The sequence below is a fragment of the Narcine bancroftii genome, chromosome 13, assembly GCF_036971445.1.
Source record: "Narcine bancroftii isolate sNarBan1 chromosome 13, sNarBan1.hap1, whole genome shotgun sequence".
NCBI lineage: Eukaryota > Metazoa > Chordata > Chondrichthyes > Torpediniformes > Narcinidae > Narcine > Narcine bancroftii.
In genome coordinates this window covers 70,473,223-70,495,457 of record NC_091481.1, presented here as the reverse complement: position 1 = coordinate 70,495,457, position 22,235 = coordinate 70,473,223, and the positions used below count along the sequence as shown (strand labels likewise).

At 40.8% G+C, this 22,235-nt stretch overlaps 2 protein-coding genes across 9 annotated transcripts in view; one reads left to right on the top strand and one right to left on the bottom strand.

Moving 5' to 3' along the window:
* LOC138748676 (guanylyl cyclase C-like) overlaps positions 1–6,940 on the bottom strand; it is a 91,905-nt gene extending 84,965 nt beyond the window's left edge. Inside the window, exon 1 of one of the 3 annotated variants that reach the window (XM_069909275.1) lies at positions 6,736–6,940. In XM_069909275.1, coding sequence (XP_069765376.1) covers positions 6,736–6,739 — 4 coding nt within the window. In that variant the 5' untranslated portion in view covers positions 6,740–6,940. The remainder of the gene's footprint in view (positions 1–6,735) is intronic. The other 2 variants (XM_069909273.1, XM_069909276.1) reach the window with 2 other exon arrangements.
* ift56 (intraflagellar transport 56) overlaps positions 6,917–22,235 on the top strand; it is a 61,882-nt gene continuing 46,563 nt past the window's right edge. For 5 of the 6 annotated variants that reach the window (XM_069909281.1, XM_069909280.1, XM_069909283.1 and 2 more), the window contains exons 1-5: positions 6,917–7,117; positions 8,098–8,235; positions 18,336–18,428; positions 20,516–20,630; positions 22,079–22,128. In XM_069909281.1, coding sequence (XP_069765382.1) covers positions 7,115–7,117; positions 8,098–8,235; positions 18,336–18,428; positions 20,516–20,630; positions 22,079–22,128 — 399 coding nt within the window. In that variant the 5' untranslated portion in view covers positions 6,917–7,114. The remainder of the gene's footprint in view (positions 7,118–8,097; positions 8,236–18,335; positions 18,429–20,515; positions 20,631–22,078; positions 22,129–22,235) is intronic. The other variant, XM_069909278.1, reaches the window with a different exon arrangement.

Below are 22,235 nucleotides of genomic sequence, written 5' to 3'. Positions count from 1 at the left end.
CATTCTAAATAAAGATTATTTTCATGTCCATTTGTATTTAGTAGTAATGGTTTAATGTTCATAATTGCCTATATTACCAAGATAATGAAAACAGATCCAGTTGTGCACCATAAAATCTTTTCATCATTTTAAGGACCTTTTCTCTGGTTCCAAGCACTTTACTCTTTGCTGAAGCTGTACCCAATTCCATCTTTCAGTACTAATTTCATCCTTGTAAATCTTTTCCTTTCTACACTTTCTCTGGTGTCCTCTAATCCTTTCTGTAACAGGGAGACGAGAGCAAAATACAGAAGAAACAAAACAGTACTGGTCTCTTACCTTGCTCTTGAAGGCTTTCATTAATAACATTGATTTCCTGCTTGATAACTGGAATTATATTATTCAAGGTCCAAGGGGAGAAGGAGTCATTCAATAGAACCACATTAATTGTAAACAATTGATCTGTGCACTTTGAGTAGGGGTTCGAGGGTATATATCCTCGGATAGAAATCACGGTCCAAAAGCAGAAACCAAGCAATCGCTTCATTTCTCGGCTCTGTTGTTAACACACTCCAATTGTCCTCCTCCAATATAATTAACTTTTAAGAGTACACAGAAACGGGAGCTGTCATGTCAAAGCTTTCCCTCCAAGATAAAACTTTGAGACTGAGCGCAAAGTTCAGCTTGTATAAAGTACTGTTTGCTCAATAAAAACTGGAGGGTTGTAAAATAGAACTGGGCAGAACTTACACTACCATAATTGAACCATAATAACCAAGATAGTTCTCAGTTCTCTTATCAGCTGGATAAGGGAGATGAAATGGATGTCATGTATTTGGATTTTCAAAAGGCGTTTGACAAGGTGCCGCACGAGGCTATTGAACAAGAGCCCATGGTTCAACAGGAAACATACCAGCATGGGAAGAGCATTGGCTGATCGGCAGGAAGCAGAGAATTGGAAGACAAGGATCATATTCTGATTGGCTGCCAGTTGCTAGTAGTGTTCCACAGGGGACTGTGTTGGGGCTGCTTTTTTTTTAATTATGTTGTACATTAATGATTTGGATTCTGGAATGAGTGGCTTTGTGGCCAAGTTTGCAGATGATACAAATAAGGCAGAGGAGCAGGTAGTGTTGAGGAAACACAGAGGCCGCAGAAGGACTTAGATGAGGAGAATGGGAAATTTAATGTCGGAAAGTGTACGTGTTTGCACTTTGGTAGAAGAAAATAAATAAGCAGACTATTGTTTACATGGGGAGAAAATTTAAAATACCCAGATACAAAGTGACCTGGGAGTCCTTGTCCATTATGGTTTTCTTTTGGTGTTGGGCTGGTTGGCTTTGTACTTGGCATTAATTTACTTATTCACCCTGACCCATTGTATTAAAATTTCAAAATTTGCAACATGAGTTTATGTAAGGCTGGATGCATTTCTCTTTGGAATGTGCAGGAGAGGAATAAGCAACAGAGGATTGTAAATTTGGCCGTCAAGATCATTTGCATCAGTCTTTACTCCATTAAGGGCATCTACAGGAGGCAGTGCCTTGGGAAAGCAGCCTCTATCCTTAAGGACCCTTGCCACCCAGGCAATGCCCTCTTCACTCTGGACAGCACCAATTTAAAAAAAAATCTTGTCTTTAGGAATTGTAATTTATCCAATTTTGCATTTGCAATGCACAATACCGCTGCCAACAAATCTCGTGACACACGTTCATGACAATAAACCTGATTCTAACTGGACAAACTGTGATGCTAACTTTCGTCTGGCCAATTGACTTCTGCTATCACTTTGCAGAACAATCCAGTCAGTCCAATTCTGCTGATTTCCAAAGCTCCCAATTTTTCTTAAATCCTCAAATATTCGTGCAGTTCCAACAGCGAGCTGATGGAAGAAATCAATTAAAACATCTCCACGGGTGATTTGTTTCCGTTCTTGGTCCTCCAATTGTCTGAAATCCCATAAAACCCATATCCATCTCATCGAGCTGTCAGACTCGTTGATTCTCTGAAACTGTACATTCGATCATATTTTAGATGAGCTGTCTCCACTGACAGTTTGTTGAGCACGTCTCATGCTTCCAGTTTCCATGCACATTTCTTTGCAAGTGTGTTCAGTGTCTTCTACACTCTTCTTATCCAGCCCACCCATTTATTACTTTATACATGCCATTATTTATGATGAGATAAACTCCAGAAACCCACTATAATCTATTAATCGGTCTGGCAGCGTGCTTGCCATCTGCTTTTTAATGCATTTTAATGATCAACAATAAACTTTTTTTGCCAACATTGTTCTTTATTCTCTCAACTTCTCTTAAATTTTATTTAGGAGAATTTCCTTTGCATTGATAATTTCAAATGTTTGGTGTTGACCATCCAGATATTTGGCCTCTGAGGAATCTTTTGTGTTTCTTGTCTAGTTTTTGGTGATGAAAATATATTTTCATGGGAGAGGATATTCCCATCTTTAAGCCTCATTATATTGGGACAACATTATTAGGGCTCCTTGCTGCTAATGTTATTGGTAATTGGCAGCTGTAAATAGCCCTGATTGTGTAGGTGAGCATGAGGAGAAATAAAATCAGTTCGTTGACGTCAGCGCATCTACTTCCTCGGGAGTTTGTATGACATCGGAAACCCTGGCAAATTTCTACAGTCGTTTGTTAGAAAAGTGTGCTGACCTGCTGCATCACAGTCTGGTATGGGGGCACCAATACTCCTGAGTGGAAAGCCCTGCAAAAGAGAGTGGACACAGCCCAGGATATCACAGGCAAACCCTCCCCACTATTGAGAACATCTACGGGGAACAATGGTGTTGGAGAGCAGCAGCAATCATCAATGATCCACACCAACCAGCACACACTCTGTTCTCACTGCTACCATCAGAAAAGAGGCATCGATGCCCCAGGACTCATACCACCAAGTTCAGGAACAACTGCTACCCCTCCACCATCAGACTCCTCAACAACAAACTCAATCAGGGACTCATTTAAGGACCCTTACTTTGCACATTATTGGGTTTGTTATTCTCTCAGGACAAGTATTTCATCTATACAAATGAATAAATAAATGCTGTTTCATGAATATGAAAGTCTCGGAGGGTCAGTGCGAGCAGTTCCTTTGGTCGTTCAGCAGTCTCGCTGCCCGTGGGAAGAAGCTGTTCCTCAGCCTGGTGGTGCTGGCTCTGATCCTCCTGTATCTCTTCCCCGACGAGAGCAGCTGAAAGATGCAGTGTGCGGGGTGTAAGGGGTCCTCAATGATTTTACACACCAGACAATGATCTCCAATTTTGAAATGTGAATTCTATTGCTTTGCATACGTTGAGTGATCACATAAGAGTTCCAGCACTTTCTATTTTTATTCCTGTACTCACTGATTTTAATCTTTGTTATATTATACTGATTCTGGCTATGGGGATGTGTATTTCCCTTTCCAAACATATTTTAATTAATATGTATATTTAAACAACTTATCATTTATTGTTTTATTTTCCAAGAATAGAAACACTGTATTGCAGCAAAAACTAGAAACAATAAAAACATGATGCATAACAAACATCAAATACACTACACAAAAGCTTTCATAAACATTGGGTGATTCCAGGGAATAAAATTTAAATTTATAGTGCTTTCACAGCTTTAGATAGGCACCTTTATACCAGTGAGATACTCACTGTTTCCTATGAACAATGAAGTTATGTTTTTAAAACACAAACTTGCAAAGTTCTTCAAAAACTTTCAGATGAGGATGATGCATTTTTGCCTTGGCTTTAGCAGAGGTGTTCACTTCTTAAAGTACCAGTACATACATATTATTTTGTATAAAGTGTCTCAACTCCAAAGTACCAGCTTTCTCTCATTTTTTTTCCAATAATAAATTTAATTTTTGCAAAATTAAATGTTTCATGTTGGAACCAAGTTATTCATTGAAAGTACAGGTGTGCATATAGTTGCAAATTTTTTTATCAGAATTCTGCAGCTCCCTAAAGACGGGCATGAGGAATTGCAATGTGCTCATAACACAATCCCTTAGTCTGATTCACAGAAAACTCCACAAGAACACAAGAGGAGCAGGAGTTGGCCATCCAGCCTTTTGAGCCTTCTCTGCCATTCAATGATATCATAGCTGATCAGATGATTGGCTCATCTCCACTGACCTGACTTTCCCAAATATCCCTTAATTCCCTCACTATATAAAAATCTATTCATCTTGTCTTAAATATATTTACTGAGGTCACCTCCACTGCTTCAAATGGGCAGTGAATTCCACAGATTCACCACCCTCTGGGAAAAGCAGTTCCTCCTCATCTCTCCATCCTAAATCTCTTACCTTGAATCTTGAGGTTATGTCCTCTAATTATGGTCTCCTCACCAAAGGAAACAACTTGCCTACCTCTCTCTCTCTTATACATGCCTTTCATAATCTTATATATTTCAATGAGATCCCCTCTCATTTTTCTAAATTCCAGCGAGTACAGTCCCAGATGACTCAATCTCTCCTCATAGGCCAACCCCTTCATCTCTGGAATCAACCTCCTCTGTATTGACTCCAAAGCCTCATGTAAGGAGACCAAATCTGCATGCAGTATTCCAGATACAATCTCATAGCTTGTACAGTTGCAGCATAACCATCTTTGTGCCACATGTTCACCTATTTCTGTAGCATTCAGAATCCACAGACTATGCTGTTAATTTTCTGGATGTTTTGGCTAGAGGTCAATACAGTGATTGCCTGGCAGCAGTTAAAGCCAGGGCGCACTGAATAAGGCTACTCAAGATGAGGCAGGAGATGCTCCATTTTTGCCCATACTTCCTCCCTCAAAACCATTCGGAGCCCCAAACAGCCCTTCCAAGTGAAGCAACATTTCACCTGTGAATCTGCAGGGGATATCTACTGCATCTGGTGCTCCTGTTGTGGTCTCCTCTTTTATCGGGAAAGACTGGGCCCAGACTGAAAGATCGCTTTGTTGAGCACCTCGGCTCTGTCCATCGCAATAGCGTGGTTCTCCCAATGGCCACCCATTTCAATTTCCCATCCCATTCCCTTGCTGATGTGTCTACCCATGCTCTCATGTACTGTCAGACTGAGAACACCTTCAAAATGGAGGAACAACACCTCATCTTCCAACTGGGCACCCTCCAACTGGATGGCATTAATATTGACTTCTCTGGCTTCCATTAAAATCCACCCCCCCCCTCAACTTCTGCCCCATAGTCTTCTCCCAGCTCTGCCTCTGTCACCTTTCTCAGAGATTTGATAAATTCTCACCTCTCCCCTTATCGTAATCCAATTAACATCTTTTTTTGGTCTGGATTCCTCCCCCAGCCAGCACTGACTGATTCTGAGATTTTCTGACGCTTCCTACTTTTGGATCATTCTGCTTAAACCTTGAAGGATTCAGGCCCAAAATGTCAGCAAAATATATTTTTCTCCTATGGACAGTGTGAGACCGGCTGAGTTCCTCCAGCAATTTGGTGCATTTTTATTCAAAGTGAGGACACACCCAGGAGGTGGAAGAAACTCCAAAACTAAAGCTGGCCTGGAAAACTGCAGACTTATGCAACATAGGAAGCAAATCAGCCTTTTAAAATTTCTGAACACGACATTGGGGGTTTTAGGCAAGGGACTGAGAAGAAGAGATATTCTGCATCCTCAAGTGATCAGATGGAGCACCTTTGCTCTATCTGCACCAGTGACAGGGATCTCTGAGTGGCCAACCATTTCATTTCTGTGTCTCGCTCCCATACTCACATGTCTGTCCATGGCATGACCTCATACTATCCTGCCAAGACAAATTGAAAATTGGGTGTACAGCATCTGATTTTCCGTCAGTGAACTCTCCAGCATGATGGCATTAACATCTACTTCTCCGGTTTCTGCTAACTTTCTCTCCTTCCCCCCCCCTCCCCATCCCTTTGTCTTCTTTCCCTCAGCCTTCCACCCCCTTCCCTCTCTATTCATCTAGCCATTCCTCCTCCCCCTGCTTGCTGCTGTGCCCTCCTTCCCTTCTCCACCTATTACCTCCTGCCTCTAGGACCGTGCTCCTCTTCCCACCCCTCATCTCTTTTTTTGGGACATTTTTCCATACATTGATAAGCCCATAACAACAGTTATGCATCTTTATCTTTGCTATATACACCGTTTGACCTGCTGAGTTTCTCCAGCATTGTGTTTTTACTTCAACCAGTTTTACTCCAGATGGATAGCTCGATTCTCACTCAGAAGTAGTGGGAGTAGATGGCAGCAGCACAGGCCAAGACCTAATTGACTAATTAATACTCAGGGCAAGAATAAACTCCACAGAGGATTGTTAACTTGGCCTGCAACATCACAGCCACCAGACACCTTAAAAAAAAGCAGTCTCTATCCTCAAGGGTCCCCACCACCTGGTCCGTGCCCTCTTCACGCGGCTACCATCCGGGGACGGGGGGGGGGGGGTGGGGGTGGGAGGAAGGTACAGGAGCCTAAAGACAAACCTCAAGGTCAGCTTTTTCCCCTCTGCCATCAGATTCCTGGATGGACAATGAACCAAAGACACTGATATTTTTAATGTTGTAAGATAGTTATAATATGAATGTTTGCACTGTGATGTTGCTCCAAAGCAGAGAATTTCATGTCAATAAAATTCTGATTCATTGATTTTTCTCTTTGCACTTCCCAAAAGTGGTAATTCTGCCTGGCCCACAGGGAAAAGAACCTCAGGGCAATAAATCTGGCTCAGGTTACTGGCCTTGGCCCCTGACCCCCATCACTCACCCATTAACAAACTCTACCATTCGGGTCCTGCAACGAGTATTCTTCCTGGATCCTCCCGGGATTCGCACTGCTGCAAGGGGGAAACAGCCCGTTGCCCTGGCCCCGCAAACCGGCCGTCCGACACCGTTGCCATGACAGCGCGAGAGGCGAAATTGCGCGGTCGGGACGTCGCATGGAGATGAGGTGTTGCGTCCCTAGAACGTCGCGTGGAGATGAGGTGTTGCGTCCCCAGGACGTCGCGTGGAGGGGAGGTGTTGCGTCCCCAGGACGGCGGGCTTCCGTTGTCCGTTGCCATGGCGGCCGGCGGGAGGCGAGCTTCCGTTGCCATGACGGCGTGACGGCAGAGCTTGGGCTTCTCCGGGCCAAACGATCCGGGAAAATGGTGAGTGGGGCCTGGGCCTGGGCCTGCCAGGGAGAGGCTGCTGGAGTGAAGGGGAACGTGAGGGTGGAGGGACAGGGATGAAACATGAAAGCCTGCAGATTGTCCACCGACGTGCTGGAGGATCTCAGCCGGTCTCCAGATGCATGGTGGACGGTTCGGGCCTGAGCCCTTTTTCAAGGAAGGAGCAGAATGAGCCAGAAGCAGGAGATCTCAGAAAGTCTCCGAATTCAGACAGTGGGGGGGAAGAATCCAGACCAACACAAGGTGTTAACTGGACATGAGAAGGGACTAGCTAAGAATGGACCACGTTGGAGCAAAAGGAGACAAGGGAGAGAGAGGGGGGGGGGGATTAATGAAAGCCGGAGAAGTTGACCCTAACCCTAATGCCATAGGGCTGGCCCGGTCGGAAAATTAGGTGTCACCCCTCCAATTTGCCGGTGGTCTCCATCTGGCCGTGCGCGAGATCGTGGACGGACTTGCCGGCGTGGGAATGGGGTGGGGAAATTGCTATTGAGGCGGGTGGAGCCGAGGTCCTCAACGAAATGCCCTGGGGGTCTCTTCAAGAAGAGATCCAATAGGGAAGGATCACCTTTACACTTCTGGGATCGGATGGTGGTCACTGGCATCAGGTTAAAGGTATATGGTACGAGCTATCGTATAGGAGGTGGTAGAGGCAAGTACAATTCCAACACCCAAAAGACATTTGGATAGGTTCATGGATAGGATTTTGAGGGATATGGGCCAGTCAAATAAGGTTAATGTCTTGGTCGGCATGGATGAATTGGGCTGAGTGGCCTGTTTCTTTGCTGTAAAATCTATGGATCTATGAATGTTTATTGTTTTTAATTTCTTGTTAACTGGGATTTCAATTACAGAATTGACCTGCATGATTACAAATGACAATTTGCAGGGCTAACATAGAGTGAAAACAAAATAGTTTGAATTGATTACCTGCTTTTGTTTCTCCCTTGCTTGCCCAGATGCTCTCACGATCAAAACCTGCTGTCGGTGGAGAGATGTTACAGATGGATAAAAAGAAGAAAAAAGGGAAAAAAATTCCAAAGCTTGAGGAGTTTCTCACTGCCAGAGACTATTCTGGGGCCCTAACATTACTGGAGGTAAACCTGGATGTTGAGGGCAGCTGATTTATACATCCGATAAAATTATCCTTTGTGCTCACTCATGGGTAAAATAGCATAGTGATTAGCGCAACGCTGTTACAGCACCAGCTATCAGGATTTGAGTTCAAATCCCATGCTGTCTGAAAGGAGTTTGTACATTCTCCCTGTGTCTACATGGGTTTCCTCTGGATGTTTCAATTTCATCCCTCCGTTCAAAACGTACTGGGGGGGGGGGTTACAGGTTAATTGGGCAGCATGGGCCCGTGGGCCAAAAGTGCCTGTTACTGTGCTATATGTCTAATTAAAAATATGGTTTGGTTCTTTATTTTCATAAACCTATGTCAGTCTTGACTTCGTAGGCCTGGTATCACCTGTGAGTCAAGAGTTAAGCCCTCTTCCTGACATTTGGGATCTGATTTAGATTTGCAAAATGATCTCGATTTTCACTTCAGAACAGTGAGCCATAATGTTTTGTTGGAGGTATAATCTTGTACATAAACTTTACAATTAATAAGGCATTAAATTGAAGTCTAGTCTGCCTTCCCAATTGAACATGCAAGGTTCCTTTACATCCCCCATTTTTGTGACCTATTTCTCATCGAGATTAAGTTAACCCTGAAAGGTAAGAGTTTCTCTTTCCCTCTGTTGTTTCCTTTAAATATTACATAGCAATTTTTCTCCTGTAATTTTGCTGCAAAACAACAAATTTCAAGATGTGTCATATATTTTAGCTCCTTTTCCACTGGCACCTTGTCTCAGGAATTAACAGGGAATGAACTGGGACAGGGTCCAGTGGAAAAGGAACACTGGAGTCAAATGATGTCAAATCACACCGGGGATTGATGGCTTCTACCCCTACTCATATCCTCAGCTGATGCCGACGTGCTGATTAAACCAGTGGAAAAAGGACAACTTCCATCCATTCCATTCCATTTGAGGGTAGACTCTTCGATCCCCAGGGATGAGCGCGTTCAGTGGTAAAACAGTTAGTGTCCTGGTTAAAGGTTGCCCAGTGGAAACAGCACAAACGGCTTCCTATCCCGTGACACTGCATGACCAATTAACAGTGGAAAAGGGGCTTCTTAACCTTCCATATGAGTATACAAGCCAATGCAGCCTGCACTCACTGTTAATCCTCATTGTTCTAATTTAATTCTGGTAACCTGAAGGGTATCCATTCTGAGACTCATTGTACTTCCAAAGGGTGGCCATTCCAATGGAGGACATGGTCATCAGTTAGCATATATAACAGCACTGAAAAACAACAAATGCAGGCTGTGTGTAGTAACCTATGACGATGTCCTCCTTTGGAATGGCCACCCTAACTTCCTTAGATATCTGGAACTGAAAGCAGTACAGGTCCACAATCCTTTATCCGGAACCCTTAGGTATCTGAACTTCTAATGAAATCTTTCCAGAGTCCTGTAAGGTAGCGAAACAACTTAAATCCATGACTATCAAGGGAATGGAGGGATATTTATCGTGCAAGCAGCAGAGATTTGATTTGAATATTATATTTGTCACATACGGGCATGTTCCTGTTCATTGTTCTATTATGTTTACCCTTCATAAATAAAGGATGTCGTACCATGGGCAGTATGGTTAGCGCAACACTATTCCAACACCAGCAGCCTCCCACTCTTCAAAATGTAGGTTAATTTGGGTGGCATGATTTAATTTAAAAAAAGCATTTAAAAATTAGAATGGCTTTTATTTCTCTTCTGGGTGGGTGGTCAGTGTTGCTCAGAAGGACGGATGTTGCTCCGCTTAATTATGCTCAATGGCTACGTGATGTATGTTTAGATTTAGAGAAGATTAGATGCTCAATTTCTGATTTGTATTCAAATTTTCGAACACCGCGGGGATCTTTTTTGAGTTTCTTTTATAATCTTTGATTTGTTATGAAGGTAGATCTGTTGATTTTTTAAAATTTTTTTATTTTTCACACTATAAACCATATTGATCAAGATACATACATTTTCCCTCTTGAACATGTACAGTGTCGTTTTCTCTCCCTCCTCCCGTCCCTCCCTCCCTACCTCCCCTCCCATTCATTTAAACTTCAGAAAATAGGATACATTAAACCCGTCAAACAATGTTGTCACTCAATAAAAACAAACAAGAAATTCCACTTGGTCAGTTCTTTTCATTCTCTTCTCCTTCTGTCATTTTAGGTGGTAGATGTCCACGGTAGGTTTTCTCTATTATGTTTCATGTATGGCTCCCATATTTGTTCAAATATTGTAATATTATTTCTTAAATTAATGTTATTTTTTCTAATGGAATACATTTATTCATTTCTATATACCATTGTTGTATTCTCAAGTTATCTTCTAATTTCCAGGCTGACATAATACATTTTTTAGCTAGGGCTATCCTAACAAATCTTTTTAGTGCACCATCCAAATCAAGTCCAAATTCTTTGATTTTTATGTTACTTAGGAGGAAGATCTCTGGGTTTTTTGGTATATTGCTTTTTGTGATTTTATTTAATATCTGGTTTAGATCTTCCCAAAATTTTTTCACTTTCTCACATGTCCATATTGCATGAATTGTTGTTCCCATTTCCTCTTTACAGCGAAAACATCTGTCAGATACTGTTGGGTCCCATTTATTTAACTTTTGAGGTGTAATATATAGCTTGTGTATCCAGTTATATTGTATCATACGTAACCTCGTATTTATTGTATTTCTCATAGTTCCTGAGCATAACTTCTCCCATGTTTCCTTCTTTATCTTTATGTATAGATCTTGTTCCCATTTTTGTTTAGTTTTACCATTTGTTTCTTCATTCTCCTTTTCTTGTAGTTTAATATACATGTTTGTTACAAATTTTTTGATTATCATTGTGTCTGTAATCACATATTCAAAATTACTTCCCTCTGGTAACCTCAGACTGCTTCCCAATTTGTCCTTCAAGTAGGATTACAGTTGGTAGTATGCCAACACTGTATCGTGAGTTATATTATATTTATCCTTTATTTGCTCAAAGGATAATAATTTATTTCCCGAGAAGCAATTTTCTATTCTTTTGATCCCTTTTTTCTCCCATTCTCTAAAGAAAAGGTTCTCTATTGAAAAAGGGATTAGCTGATTTTGCGTCAGTATTAGTTTTGGTAGTTGGTAATTTGTTTTATTCCTTTCTACATGAATCTTCTTCCAAATATTGAGCAGATGATGTAATACTGGAGAATTCCTACATTGTACCAATTTTTCATCCCATTTATATAATATATGTTCAGGTATCTTCTCCCCTATTTTATCTAGTTCTAATCTAGTCCAATCTGGCTTTTCCCTTGTTTGATAAAAATCTGATAGGTATCTTAATTGTGCGGCTCTATAATAATTTTTAAAGTTTGGCAGTTGTAAGCCTCCTTGTTTATACCATTCTGTTAATTTATCTAGTGCTATCCTCAGTTTCCCCCCTTTCCATAAAAATTTCCTTATTATTTTCTTTAACTCTTTGAAGAATTTCTCTGTCAAGTGTATTGGCAATGCCTGAAATAGGTATTGTATCCTTGGGAAAATATTCATTTTAATACAGTTTATCCTTCCTATTAGTGTTAGTGGTAAGTCTTTCCAATTTTCTAAGTCGTCCTGTAATTTTTTCTTTAGTGGATAATAATTGAGTTTGTATAGATGGCCGAGGTTTTTATTTATTTGTATACCTAGGTATCGCATTGCCATCTGAATGGTGATTCTTTCTTAAATTTTGAGAAATCCACATTATTCATTGGCATTGCTTCACTTTTATTTGCGTTAATCTTGTATCCCGACACTTCTCCATATTCCTTCAATTTCTTATGTAATTCTTTTATGGATATTTCTGGTTCTGTTAAGTATACTATAACGTCATCTGCAAATACACTGATTTTATATTCCTTGTCTTTTATTTTTATCCCTTTTATTTTATTTTCTGTTCTTATCAGTTCTGCTAGTGCTTCTATGGCTAACGTGAACAATAAGGGCGATAGTGGGCATCCCTGCCTTGTTGATCTGCTTAAGTTAAATTGTTTTGATATATATCCATTTACTGTCACTTTCGCCAATGGCTCCTTATATAATGCTTTAATCCAATTAATATGTTTCTCTGGTAAGCTGAATTTTTGTAGTACTTTGAATAAATAATTCCATTCTACTCTGTCAAAGGCCTTCTCTGCATCTAAAGCAACCGCTACTGTTGGAGCTTTATTTCCTTCTACTGCATGAATTAAGTTGATAAATTTACAGATATTGTCTGTTGTTCGTTTTTTTTTAATAAATCCAGTTTGGTCTAGATTTACTTTTTTTGGTACATAGTTGGCTAATCTGTTTGCTAATAGTTTAGCTATTATCTTATAATCTGTCTTAAGTAAAGATATTGGTCTATATGACGCTGGTGCGAGTGGATCTTTCCCTGTCTTTGGTATTACTGTAATTATTGCTGTTTTGCATGAATCTGGTAAGCTTTGTGTTTTATCAATCTGGTTGATTACTTCCAGGAGGGGAGGAATTAATAAATCTTTAAATGTTTTATAGAATTCTATTGTGAATCCATCCTCTCCTGGTGTTTTATTATTCGGTAGTTTTTTTTATTATCTCTTGTATTTCTACTATTTCAAATGGTTCTGTTAATTTGTTTTGTTCCTCTGTTTGTAATTTCGGTAGTTCAAAATTCATCTATTTTGTCTTCTTTCCCTTCATTTTCAGTTTGATATAATTGTTTGTAGAATTCTCTGAAGTTTTCATTAATCTCCGTTGGATTATATGTGATTTGCTTGTCTTTTTCCTTGATGCCAGTACCATTCTCTTAGTTTGTTCTGTCTTAAGCTGCCACGCTAGAATTTTGTGCATTTTTTCTCCTAGTTCATCATATTTCTGTTTTGTCTTCATTATGTTCTTCTCCACCTTATATGTTTGTAGTGTTTCATATTTTATTTTTTTATCTGCCAATTCTCTTCTTTTAGTTGTGTCTTCCTTCATTGCTAATTCTTTTTCTATATTTGCTATTTCCCTTTCCAACCGCTCTGTTTCCTGATTGTATTCCTTCTTCATCTTGGTTACATAACTTATTATTTGCCCTCTGATGAATGGTTTCATTGCGTCCCATAGTATAAACTTATCTTTCACTGATTCCGTATTTATTTCAAAGTACATTTTAATTTGTTGTTCAATGAATTCTCTAAAATCCTGCCTTTTAAGTAGCATGGAGTTTAATCTCCATCTATACATTCTTGGAGGGATGTCCTCTAACTCTATTGTCAATATCAGGGGTGAGTGGTCTGATAATAGTCTAGCTTTATATTCTTTTTTTCTAACTCTGTCTTGCATGCGAGCTGATAACAGGAATAGGTCTATTCTTGAGTATGTTTTATGTCTACCCGAATAATATGAATATTCCTTTTCCTTTGGGTGTTGTTTCCTCCATATATCCAAAGTTGCATTTCTTGTATCGATTTAATTATAAATTTGGTTACTTTGTTCTTTCTGTTAATTTTTTCCCCAGTTTTATCCATGTTTGAATCCAAATTAAGGTTGCAATCCCCTCCTATTAGTATGTTCCCTTGCGTGTCTGCTATCTTCAAAAAAATATCTTGCATAAATTTTTGATCTTCTTCGTTAGGTGAATATACATTGAGTAAATTCCAAAACTCCGAATATATCTGACATTTTATCATTACATATCTCCCTGCTGGATCTATTACTTCCTCTTCTATTTTAATTGGTACATTTTTACTGATTAATATAGCTACTCCTCTAGCTTTTGAATTATATGACGCTGCTGTTACATGTCCTATCCAATCTCTCTTTAATTTCTTGTGCTCCTCTTCAGTTAAGTGTGTTTCTTGCACGAATGTTATATCAATTTTTTCTTTTTTCAGTAAATTTAGCAGTTTTTTCCTTTTGATTTGGTTATGTATTCCATTAATATTTAAAGTCATATAGTTCACATAGCTATTTCATACTTTGTTTATCTTTCCTTTCCGTTTCCTCATCATCACCTTTTCTTCTTATCCATTTCTGCTTTCTTTTTTTGAACACTTTATAAGACAACATTTCTAAACCATCAAACATTCCCCTTATTCTCCTATCTAAAATTTCTTTAACCCCACTATCCCCTCCCCTTCCTGAGATGCCCTTTATCCCTTGTCAGGCAACCACATCTCCCCTCTCCATTTGGATTTGCGAATTCACTCGCAAGTGTCAACTGATTTCGCAGTGACTGTAACTCTTCCCCACCCAGCCCCCCCAGAAAAGATTTTAATTTTCATATACAACAAAGGTCACTCTCTTAATTCCCCCTATCCTTTCTTCCCTTTCTTTCCCTTCTTAGTTCTTACCTATATTCTATTTTTTTATATATACATACACACATACACATACATATATATACACACGTACATATAGTTTGTGGTCATTTTTGTTCTCGTTACATATCTTCGTCTCTCTGTCTGTTTTGTAGTTGTTCTGCAAATTTTCTTGCTTCCTCCGGATCTAAGAATAGTCTGTTTTGCTGCCCTCGAATAACTATTTTAAGTACCGCTGGGTACTTTAACATAAATTTATATCCTTTTTTCCATAGGATTGTTTTTGCTGCATTAAACTCCTTCCTCTTCTTCAGGAGTTCAAAACTTATATCTGGATAGAAAAAAATTTTTTGACCTTTGTATTCCAGTGGTTTTTTGTCTTCTCTTATTTTCCTCATTGCTTTCTCCAATATATTTTCTCTTGTTGTATATCTTAGGAATTTTACTAGAATGGATCTTGGTTTTTGTTGTGGTTGTGGTTTAGGGGCTAATGTTCTGTGGGCCCTTTCTATTTCCATTTCTTCCTGTAGTTCTGGTCTTCCGAGGACCCTGGGGATCCATTCTTTTATAAATTCTCTCATATTCTTGCCTTCTTCATCTTCCTTAAGGCCCACTATCTTTATATTGTTTCTTCTACTATAATTTTCCATTATATCTATCTTCTGAGCTAACAGCTCGTGTCCCTTTAACTTTTTTATCAGATTCTTCTAATTTCTTTTTTAAGTCCTCTACTTCCATTTCTACAGCTGTTTCTCGTTCTTCCACCTTGTCCACTCTTTTTCCTATATCTGACATGATCATCTCTAATCTTTTTATTTCACTGAATTCTTGTGACTGCCATTCTTTTACTGATTCCATATATTCTTTAAAAAAAAATCCATTGTCTTGCCCTTCCCTTCATCTTCCATTTCTCTGTGTTCTTCCTCTTCTTCTTATGAGTCCATTCCAGGATCTGTGTCCTTTACTTCTGTCTCTTCTGGTTTTCTTGTTGGTTTGTTTGTTTTATTTTGTTGGGTATTTTTGGTCTTCTTATTTTTATTAGAAGTATCTTGCGGCTGGTCTTCTTCCTCTGGATTGGTCATCTGTTGTTTCTTTGATTTCTTTTTACTCTCTTCTTTCTTGCTCTTGTTATTTTCTGTTTTCCTCTTGCTGCTTTGTTGTGGCTGTCAATTTCAGCTGTGGAGATCGACTCCTCAGCTGGTCCCCCCTCCTGTCAGTGTTATTTTTGTCATGCGCATCGCGCATGTGCGAGGAGTCGAGCATGCGCGGTTGCGCACTTTTGCTTGGCTCCGTGAGTCATTTTTGTAGTCCCGAGTTCAGGACTTCAACTGACCTTAGGGAGCGGGTTTCTCTTTCCACGGCGGGCCTCCTCGGACAGGTAAGGCCTTCACCTTCTTCTTCCGACGTCCTTTCTTCTTCTCCTCTTCCCGTTGCTTTTGGCTTTTCTTTTTTCGCTGCCATTTTCTCCACACCTTTATTTTGGTTTTTGTGTTTGTGCCTTCGTTTTTTCACTGTCTTTATTTTACTTTTCTGGAGAGGGCTGGAGTTCCCCGACCGGCCACTACTCCATCATGTGACTCCTCGGTAGATCTGTTGATTAATGAGATAATTTATCACTGATAAAAATTCTGTTTTTTTTGGTCAAATAGCTTCTTTCTCGGTAGTGGGGTTCGATTTTCTTTTTGTAATAGTTATCAATACAATATATTCTGTTTGATTAAGATTGGAGTAGCTTGGATGAAATGATATTTATGATTTGTGTAATTTATCTTCTTGACTTTTAACATATCCTCCATATGTACTCTCTATTTTTGCATGTAAAATTTCAATGTTAATAAAAATATTGAAAAAGGAAAATTAGAATGTCAAATTGTGTGCATGTTTCATCTAGTTTTCAATGATATCTGCATTGGAATTCCTGAATCTTCCTACTCACTGAAACAAAACAAAAATTCCATCAGTGTCTGGGAAGGGATTTAAGCTATGCAGCACGACCCACCCACCCTTACCTCTTCACCTTCACCTCCCCCCCGGTCCCAGTAGTCTGTGGGTTGCATTATCCACAGTAAATAAGTATTGTGAACCAGTGCTGTAATGGATTTTGTTTTTTTAATTCATCTTAGAGAGAAGATAATGTTCATTTTCAATGCCTCACTAAAAAGACAGCACCTCTTATAGTGAACTTCCTCAATGTTACTCTTGATTGTCGGCTGAGATGTTTTTGCTCAGATCAGTGGTGTAGAACCTTATGACATCAATTCCAACTCAGTTGTGGCTGATGTATAAAAGCTACAAAATAGATCAACAGGGTCTACCAACATGCAAGTTCTCCATGTCCTGGTTTTCAGGGACTGGTTTCATACCCAAGCACCAGCTGTTTCGTAATGATATTTGTACTGTAGTTGAGGTCTTTCATGGCTTGTTTCAGCATCATGCTGAAGAAGATTGAAAAGAGGGTTGGTGCGAGAACGCAGCCTTGCTTCACGCCATTGTTAATGGAGAAGGGTTCAGAGAGCTCATTGCTGTATCTGACCCGACCTTATTGGTTTTCGGCAAGTTGGATAAACAATGAAGACGCTGTTTACATCCGGTACCGCACGGATGGCAGTCTCTTCAATTTGAGGCGCCTGCAAGCTCACACCAAGACACAAGAGCAACTTGTCCGTGAACTACTCTTTGCAGATGATGCTGCTTTAGTTGCCCATTCAGAGCCAGCTCTTCAGCGCTTGACGTCCTGTTTTGTGGAAACTGCCAAAATGTTTGGCCTGGAAGTCAGCCTGAAGAAAACTGAGGTCCTCCATCAGCCAGCTCCCCCACATCTCCATCGGGCACACAAAACTCAAAACGGTCAACCAGTTTACCTATCTCAGCTGTACCATTTCATCAGATGCAAGGATCGATGAGATAGACAACAGACTCACCAAGGCAAATAGCGCCTTTGGAAGACTACACAAGAGAGTCTGGAAAAACAACCAACTGAAAAACCTCACAAAGATAAGCATATACAGAGCCGTTGTCATACCCACACTCCTGTTCGGCTCCGAATCATAGGTCCTCTACCGGCATCACCTACGGCTCCTAGAACACTTCCACCAGTGTTGTCTCCGCTCCATCCTTAACATTCATTGGAGCGACTTCATCTCCAACATCGAAGTACTCGAGATGGCAGAGGCCGACAGCATCGAATCCACGCTGCTGAAGATCCAACTGCGCTGGGTAGGTCACGTCTCCAGAATGGAGGACCATCACCTTCCCAAGATCGTGTTATATGGCGAGCTCTCCACTGGCCACCGTGACAGAGGTGCACCAAAGAAGAGGTACAAGGACTGCCTAAAGAAATCTCTTGGTGCCTGCCCCATTGACCACTGCCAGTGGGCTGATATCGCCTCAAACCATGCATCTTGGCACCTCACAGTTCGGCGGGCAGCAACCTCCTTTGAAGAAGACCGCAGAGCCCACCTCACTGACAAAAGACAAAGGAGGAAAAACCCAACACCCAACCCCAACCCACCAATTTTCCATTGCAACCGCTGCAACCGTGTCTGCCTGTCCCGCATCGGACTTGTCAGCCACAAACGAGCCTGCAGCTGACGTGGACATTACCCCTCCATAAATCTTCGTCTGTGAAGCCAAGCCAAAGAAAGAAGTTTACCTATAGTCCCAGTCCGGAGTATATATTATGAAAGGTTAAAAATGGCCAGAGTCCAAAGAGTTAAAGGTAATTCACAGTGTACAGACATACAAACAATGTGCTGCATTTGGAATCTTATTTTTTTTAAAAACTGGTAAACTGTTCTTTGTCTATCCTAGTTCAAGCGGCATGTGGGCGAGAAGGAGGATGACATTGACATGTGGATGGGATACTGTGCATTTCACCTTGGAGATTATAGGAGAGCGATGGAGGTAAAGTGAAACCTTGGAATTGATGTGAAATCCAACAGCATTTTCAGGGCACCACGTGTACGAGAAAGGGATGCTTTAAATGTTGGATTTAAAACCAGCAGTTTTGCCCCCATCCAGTGAACTATGAATTCAAAAGAACTCAGGCTGCCACTTTTTAGTCATCCCATCCTCTTACCAACTTTCCCTTTCAGTACTTGTTGACTATTGCCAGCACTTGGCCTTAGATGGAGTTTATCACCTGCTTGGGGATGCTTTCACAAGCAAATTGATTCAGAGGTAGGCAATATCTTGATGAGAGGCTCAATCCCAAAATGTTGGTTTTGTGTCTTTATCTTTGCTATATAAAGTACCCAGCGCCTGCCTACATTGTGCTCATACCTTGATGAAGGGCTCAAGCCCAAAACGTTGGTTATGTATCTACCTTTGCTATACAAAGAACACTGTTTGACCTGCTGAGTTTCATCAGCGTTGTTTTTACTTCAACTGATTCAGAGATTGAGCATTTCACAAGATTTGTGTTAGTTAACCGGACCTGGACTTAGAATAACCAGTTTAACAACCTTGATCCAAACCACCAGATGCATACTCTCTCCTTTCATGCTGATGTTTCATATTCCAAGAACATAGGAGAGTTGCTTAGAATGTTGCTAGACCAAAGTGTCTCATTTTTCACTGTCTTTTGTTTCCATTTTCCAAAGTATCCTGTCGAAAGAGAGTGGCAGGTGCTCTCTGTATCTAAAACTAAAACTAGCTAATACTGGAAATACTTAATAGATCAGGCAACTTCTGAAGAGGGAAACACGTTAATGTTTCAAGTCGATCATCTTTCAATGAAGCTAAAAATGTTAGGGTTAAGGTTAGACCGTGAGCAGAAATAGGCTATTCAGCCCATCAAGTCTGCTTTGCCATTTAATCATGAACTGATCCATTTTTCCACTCAGCCCCATTGTCCGGCCTTCTCCCTATAAACTTTGATGCCCTGGCTAATCAAGAACTTATCAATCTCTGCCTCTACACCCAATCTCTGCCTCTATCAATCTCTACACCCAATGACTTGACTTCCACAGCAAATTCCACAGATTTACCGCCATCCAGCCAAATAAATCCCTCCACATCTCTGTTCAAGTGGATGCCCTCTAATCCTGAAGTTGTGCCCTCTTGTCCTTGGCTCACCTACCATGGTAAAGATAAAGGTTCCATTATTGTCACATAATACTACATTTAGAATGCAACGTACATCAAATTCTTTAATTTTTGTCTACCGTAAGGCAGACGAGAGTTGCCACTTTGTCCAGTGCCCCTCACAGAAGCCTACAGCACCTGGTGTTCTCAGGCGGTTTCCCTTCCAAGAAATGACCAGTCCTGAGGCTGCTTAGGTTCTGTGATCAGACAATCTCAGGCGTATTCAGGCTATTAGGCTTCTGCCTAATGAAAAACCTCTCTGTATCTATCTCTATCCATGCCTTTCAACATTCAAAATGTTTCAATGAGAAGCTCAGGTGGCCAAGCAATGTCCTTTATGTAGCAAAGGTAAAGATACATAACTGATGTTTCTGGCTTGAGTCCTTCATCAATGTATGAGAAAATGCCAGCAGGCATTCAAATAAAAGAGTAGGGGGAGAAGAGCTCAAGACCACAATGTCGGTTCTGTATCTTTACCTTTGCTTCATAAAGGACACTGTGTTACCTGCTGAGCTTCTCCAGCATTTTGTGTTTTTATTTCAACCACAGTGATACAGAATTTTGTGACTTACTACCAACCCAAAATGTCGACCATTTTTTTAATGCTGTTTGAACTGCTGACCTACTGAAGTGTTTTACTTCAACCACGGTGTCTACAGATTTTTGTGATTTAGCTTATGTGAGTAGCCTGAAGACGAACATCCAACTGTACGAAAACAGCTTCTTCCCCTCCAGACAATGAACCACAGACACTGCCTCCCTTTCTCTTCTTTTGCACTAATTATTTATTCTATTTTAAAGGTAATCTATAGCAATTTTACACCTGTAATGCCGCAAAACAACAAATTTCGTCATACATGTTCATGACAATAAATCTGATTCTGATCTTTCTCTATTTGCTTAAGGAATATGAAACCCTGACAAAGAATGAAGACGTGCACCCTGATGTGTGGGTGAATCTAGCATGTACTTTCTTTTTTCTGGGGATGTATAAAGAAGCGGAGGAAGCTGCAATGAAAGGCGAGTCAGATTAAAATTTCTCAGCATTTAACCTGCTGTTTTTATAAGTAATGCCCATATTGTGCAGGCAGATGCTTCTGTTGGATCGGTTGTTATTGTTCCCTATGGTCAACTCTTTCTCTGAGGGATGTTTGACAGCTCTTGGACTGTACTCCTTGGAGTTCAGAAAAATGAAGTTGGGGTGGGGGGGACCTCATAGAAGCATTTTGAATATTGAAAGGCCTGGACAGAGTAGATGTGACAAAGTTGTTTCCCATGATGGGGGAGTCTAGGACAAGAGGGCACAACCTCAGGATTGAAAGGTGTCCATTTAAAAAAATGAAATATCTTGAGCCAAAGTGTGATGAACCTCTGGAATTTGCTGCCATGGGAAGCTATGGAGCCAGGCTGTTGAACGAATTTAACACTGAGATTGATAGCACACACAATGTTTTTATTTAGTTCACCACAATCAAAATGTTTAATCATGTCCAATCTTACATCCTTACGAGCGGTCTTAGGCTTTTCTGATGCCTTGGGATGCATCTTGCTAACGGATGCACAAAATAAATCATGATAAAACACAGATCCTCATAGACATCGTTCAAAGCTAGAGCAGCTTGATGTGGAGTGTAGTTCACTCTCGGTGCCTCTAAACAGCTTGCTCTAAAACAAAAACAAACGGTGAACGCGTGCGCACGCACGCACGCACGCACGCACGCACGCACGCACGCACGCACGCACGCACGCACGCACGCTACAGAAAATGTGGGAAGGGCAGAATAACGGTAAACAAATGCATACAATTTATTACTTAGCGTGGGAACTGCACTTGGTTGGCAATAAGAATTTGATAGCGTGGGAAAAATAATAGTGGCAATGAAACACACACACAGCTAATAAATGAGCATGGGAAAAAAGATACACATATGCATACATTCAAGGGAAAAGTAAATTTGTGTCCTGCCACCCCTTGTCTCTGGGTGAATATGGCTTTGTGCTAATCTAGGGACACTGATCAGCACCCCCAACCCCTATTAAACGGTACCCTTATCTCACCAGCAGCTTCTCCAGTGCAGGTCCAAGTTTCTCAGCCCAGGGTGGAGCAAACAGAGGGTGCATGGCACCTTTATAGTACTGGAGAGTTGGGGCATCCAACCCAGGTGATTGACTGGGAGGGCCAATGGCTCGGTGCCAGGCAGGCTAATCTAATTATGGCAGCCAATGACCTGAGTCAAGTACAGGCAGGCTGGAGGGTGTAGGGCAGGTAATTAACATGGGCCAACAGCAAGGTAGGTGGGGCGGAACATGAGCTTGATTGGCAGCTGGTGTGTCCTCTGACTAGGTAGGGAGGAGTGGCGTCACATGAGAGCCACAACCTCTCCCAATACACACAAAGTGGAATTGAGAAAAGGGGAAAATAAAATTTCAAAGCCAAAAAGCTGAAACTTGTTCATTCTCTCTTTCAGCTCCTAAGAGTCGATTGCAGAACCGCCTGTTGTTTCACCTGGCTCATAAGGTAAATTTGGAATGATTAAAGTGTGTGGATAACCTGAATGTTTTATAGGAATCAGTTGACTCACTTGTATTAATTTGTTAGTCTGGTGATTTTTCTGAATTCATCTC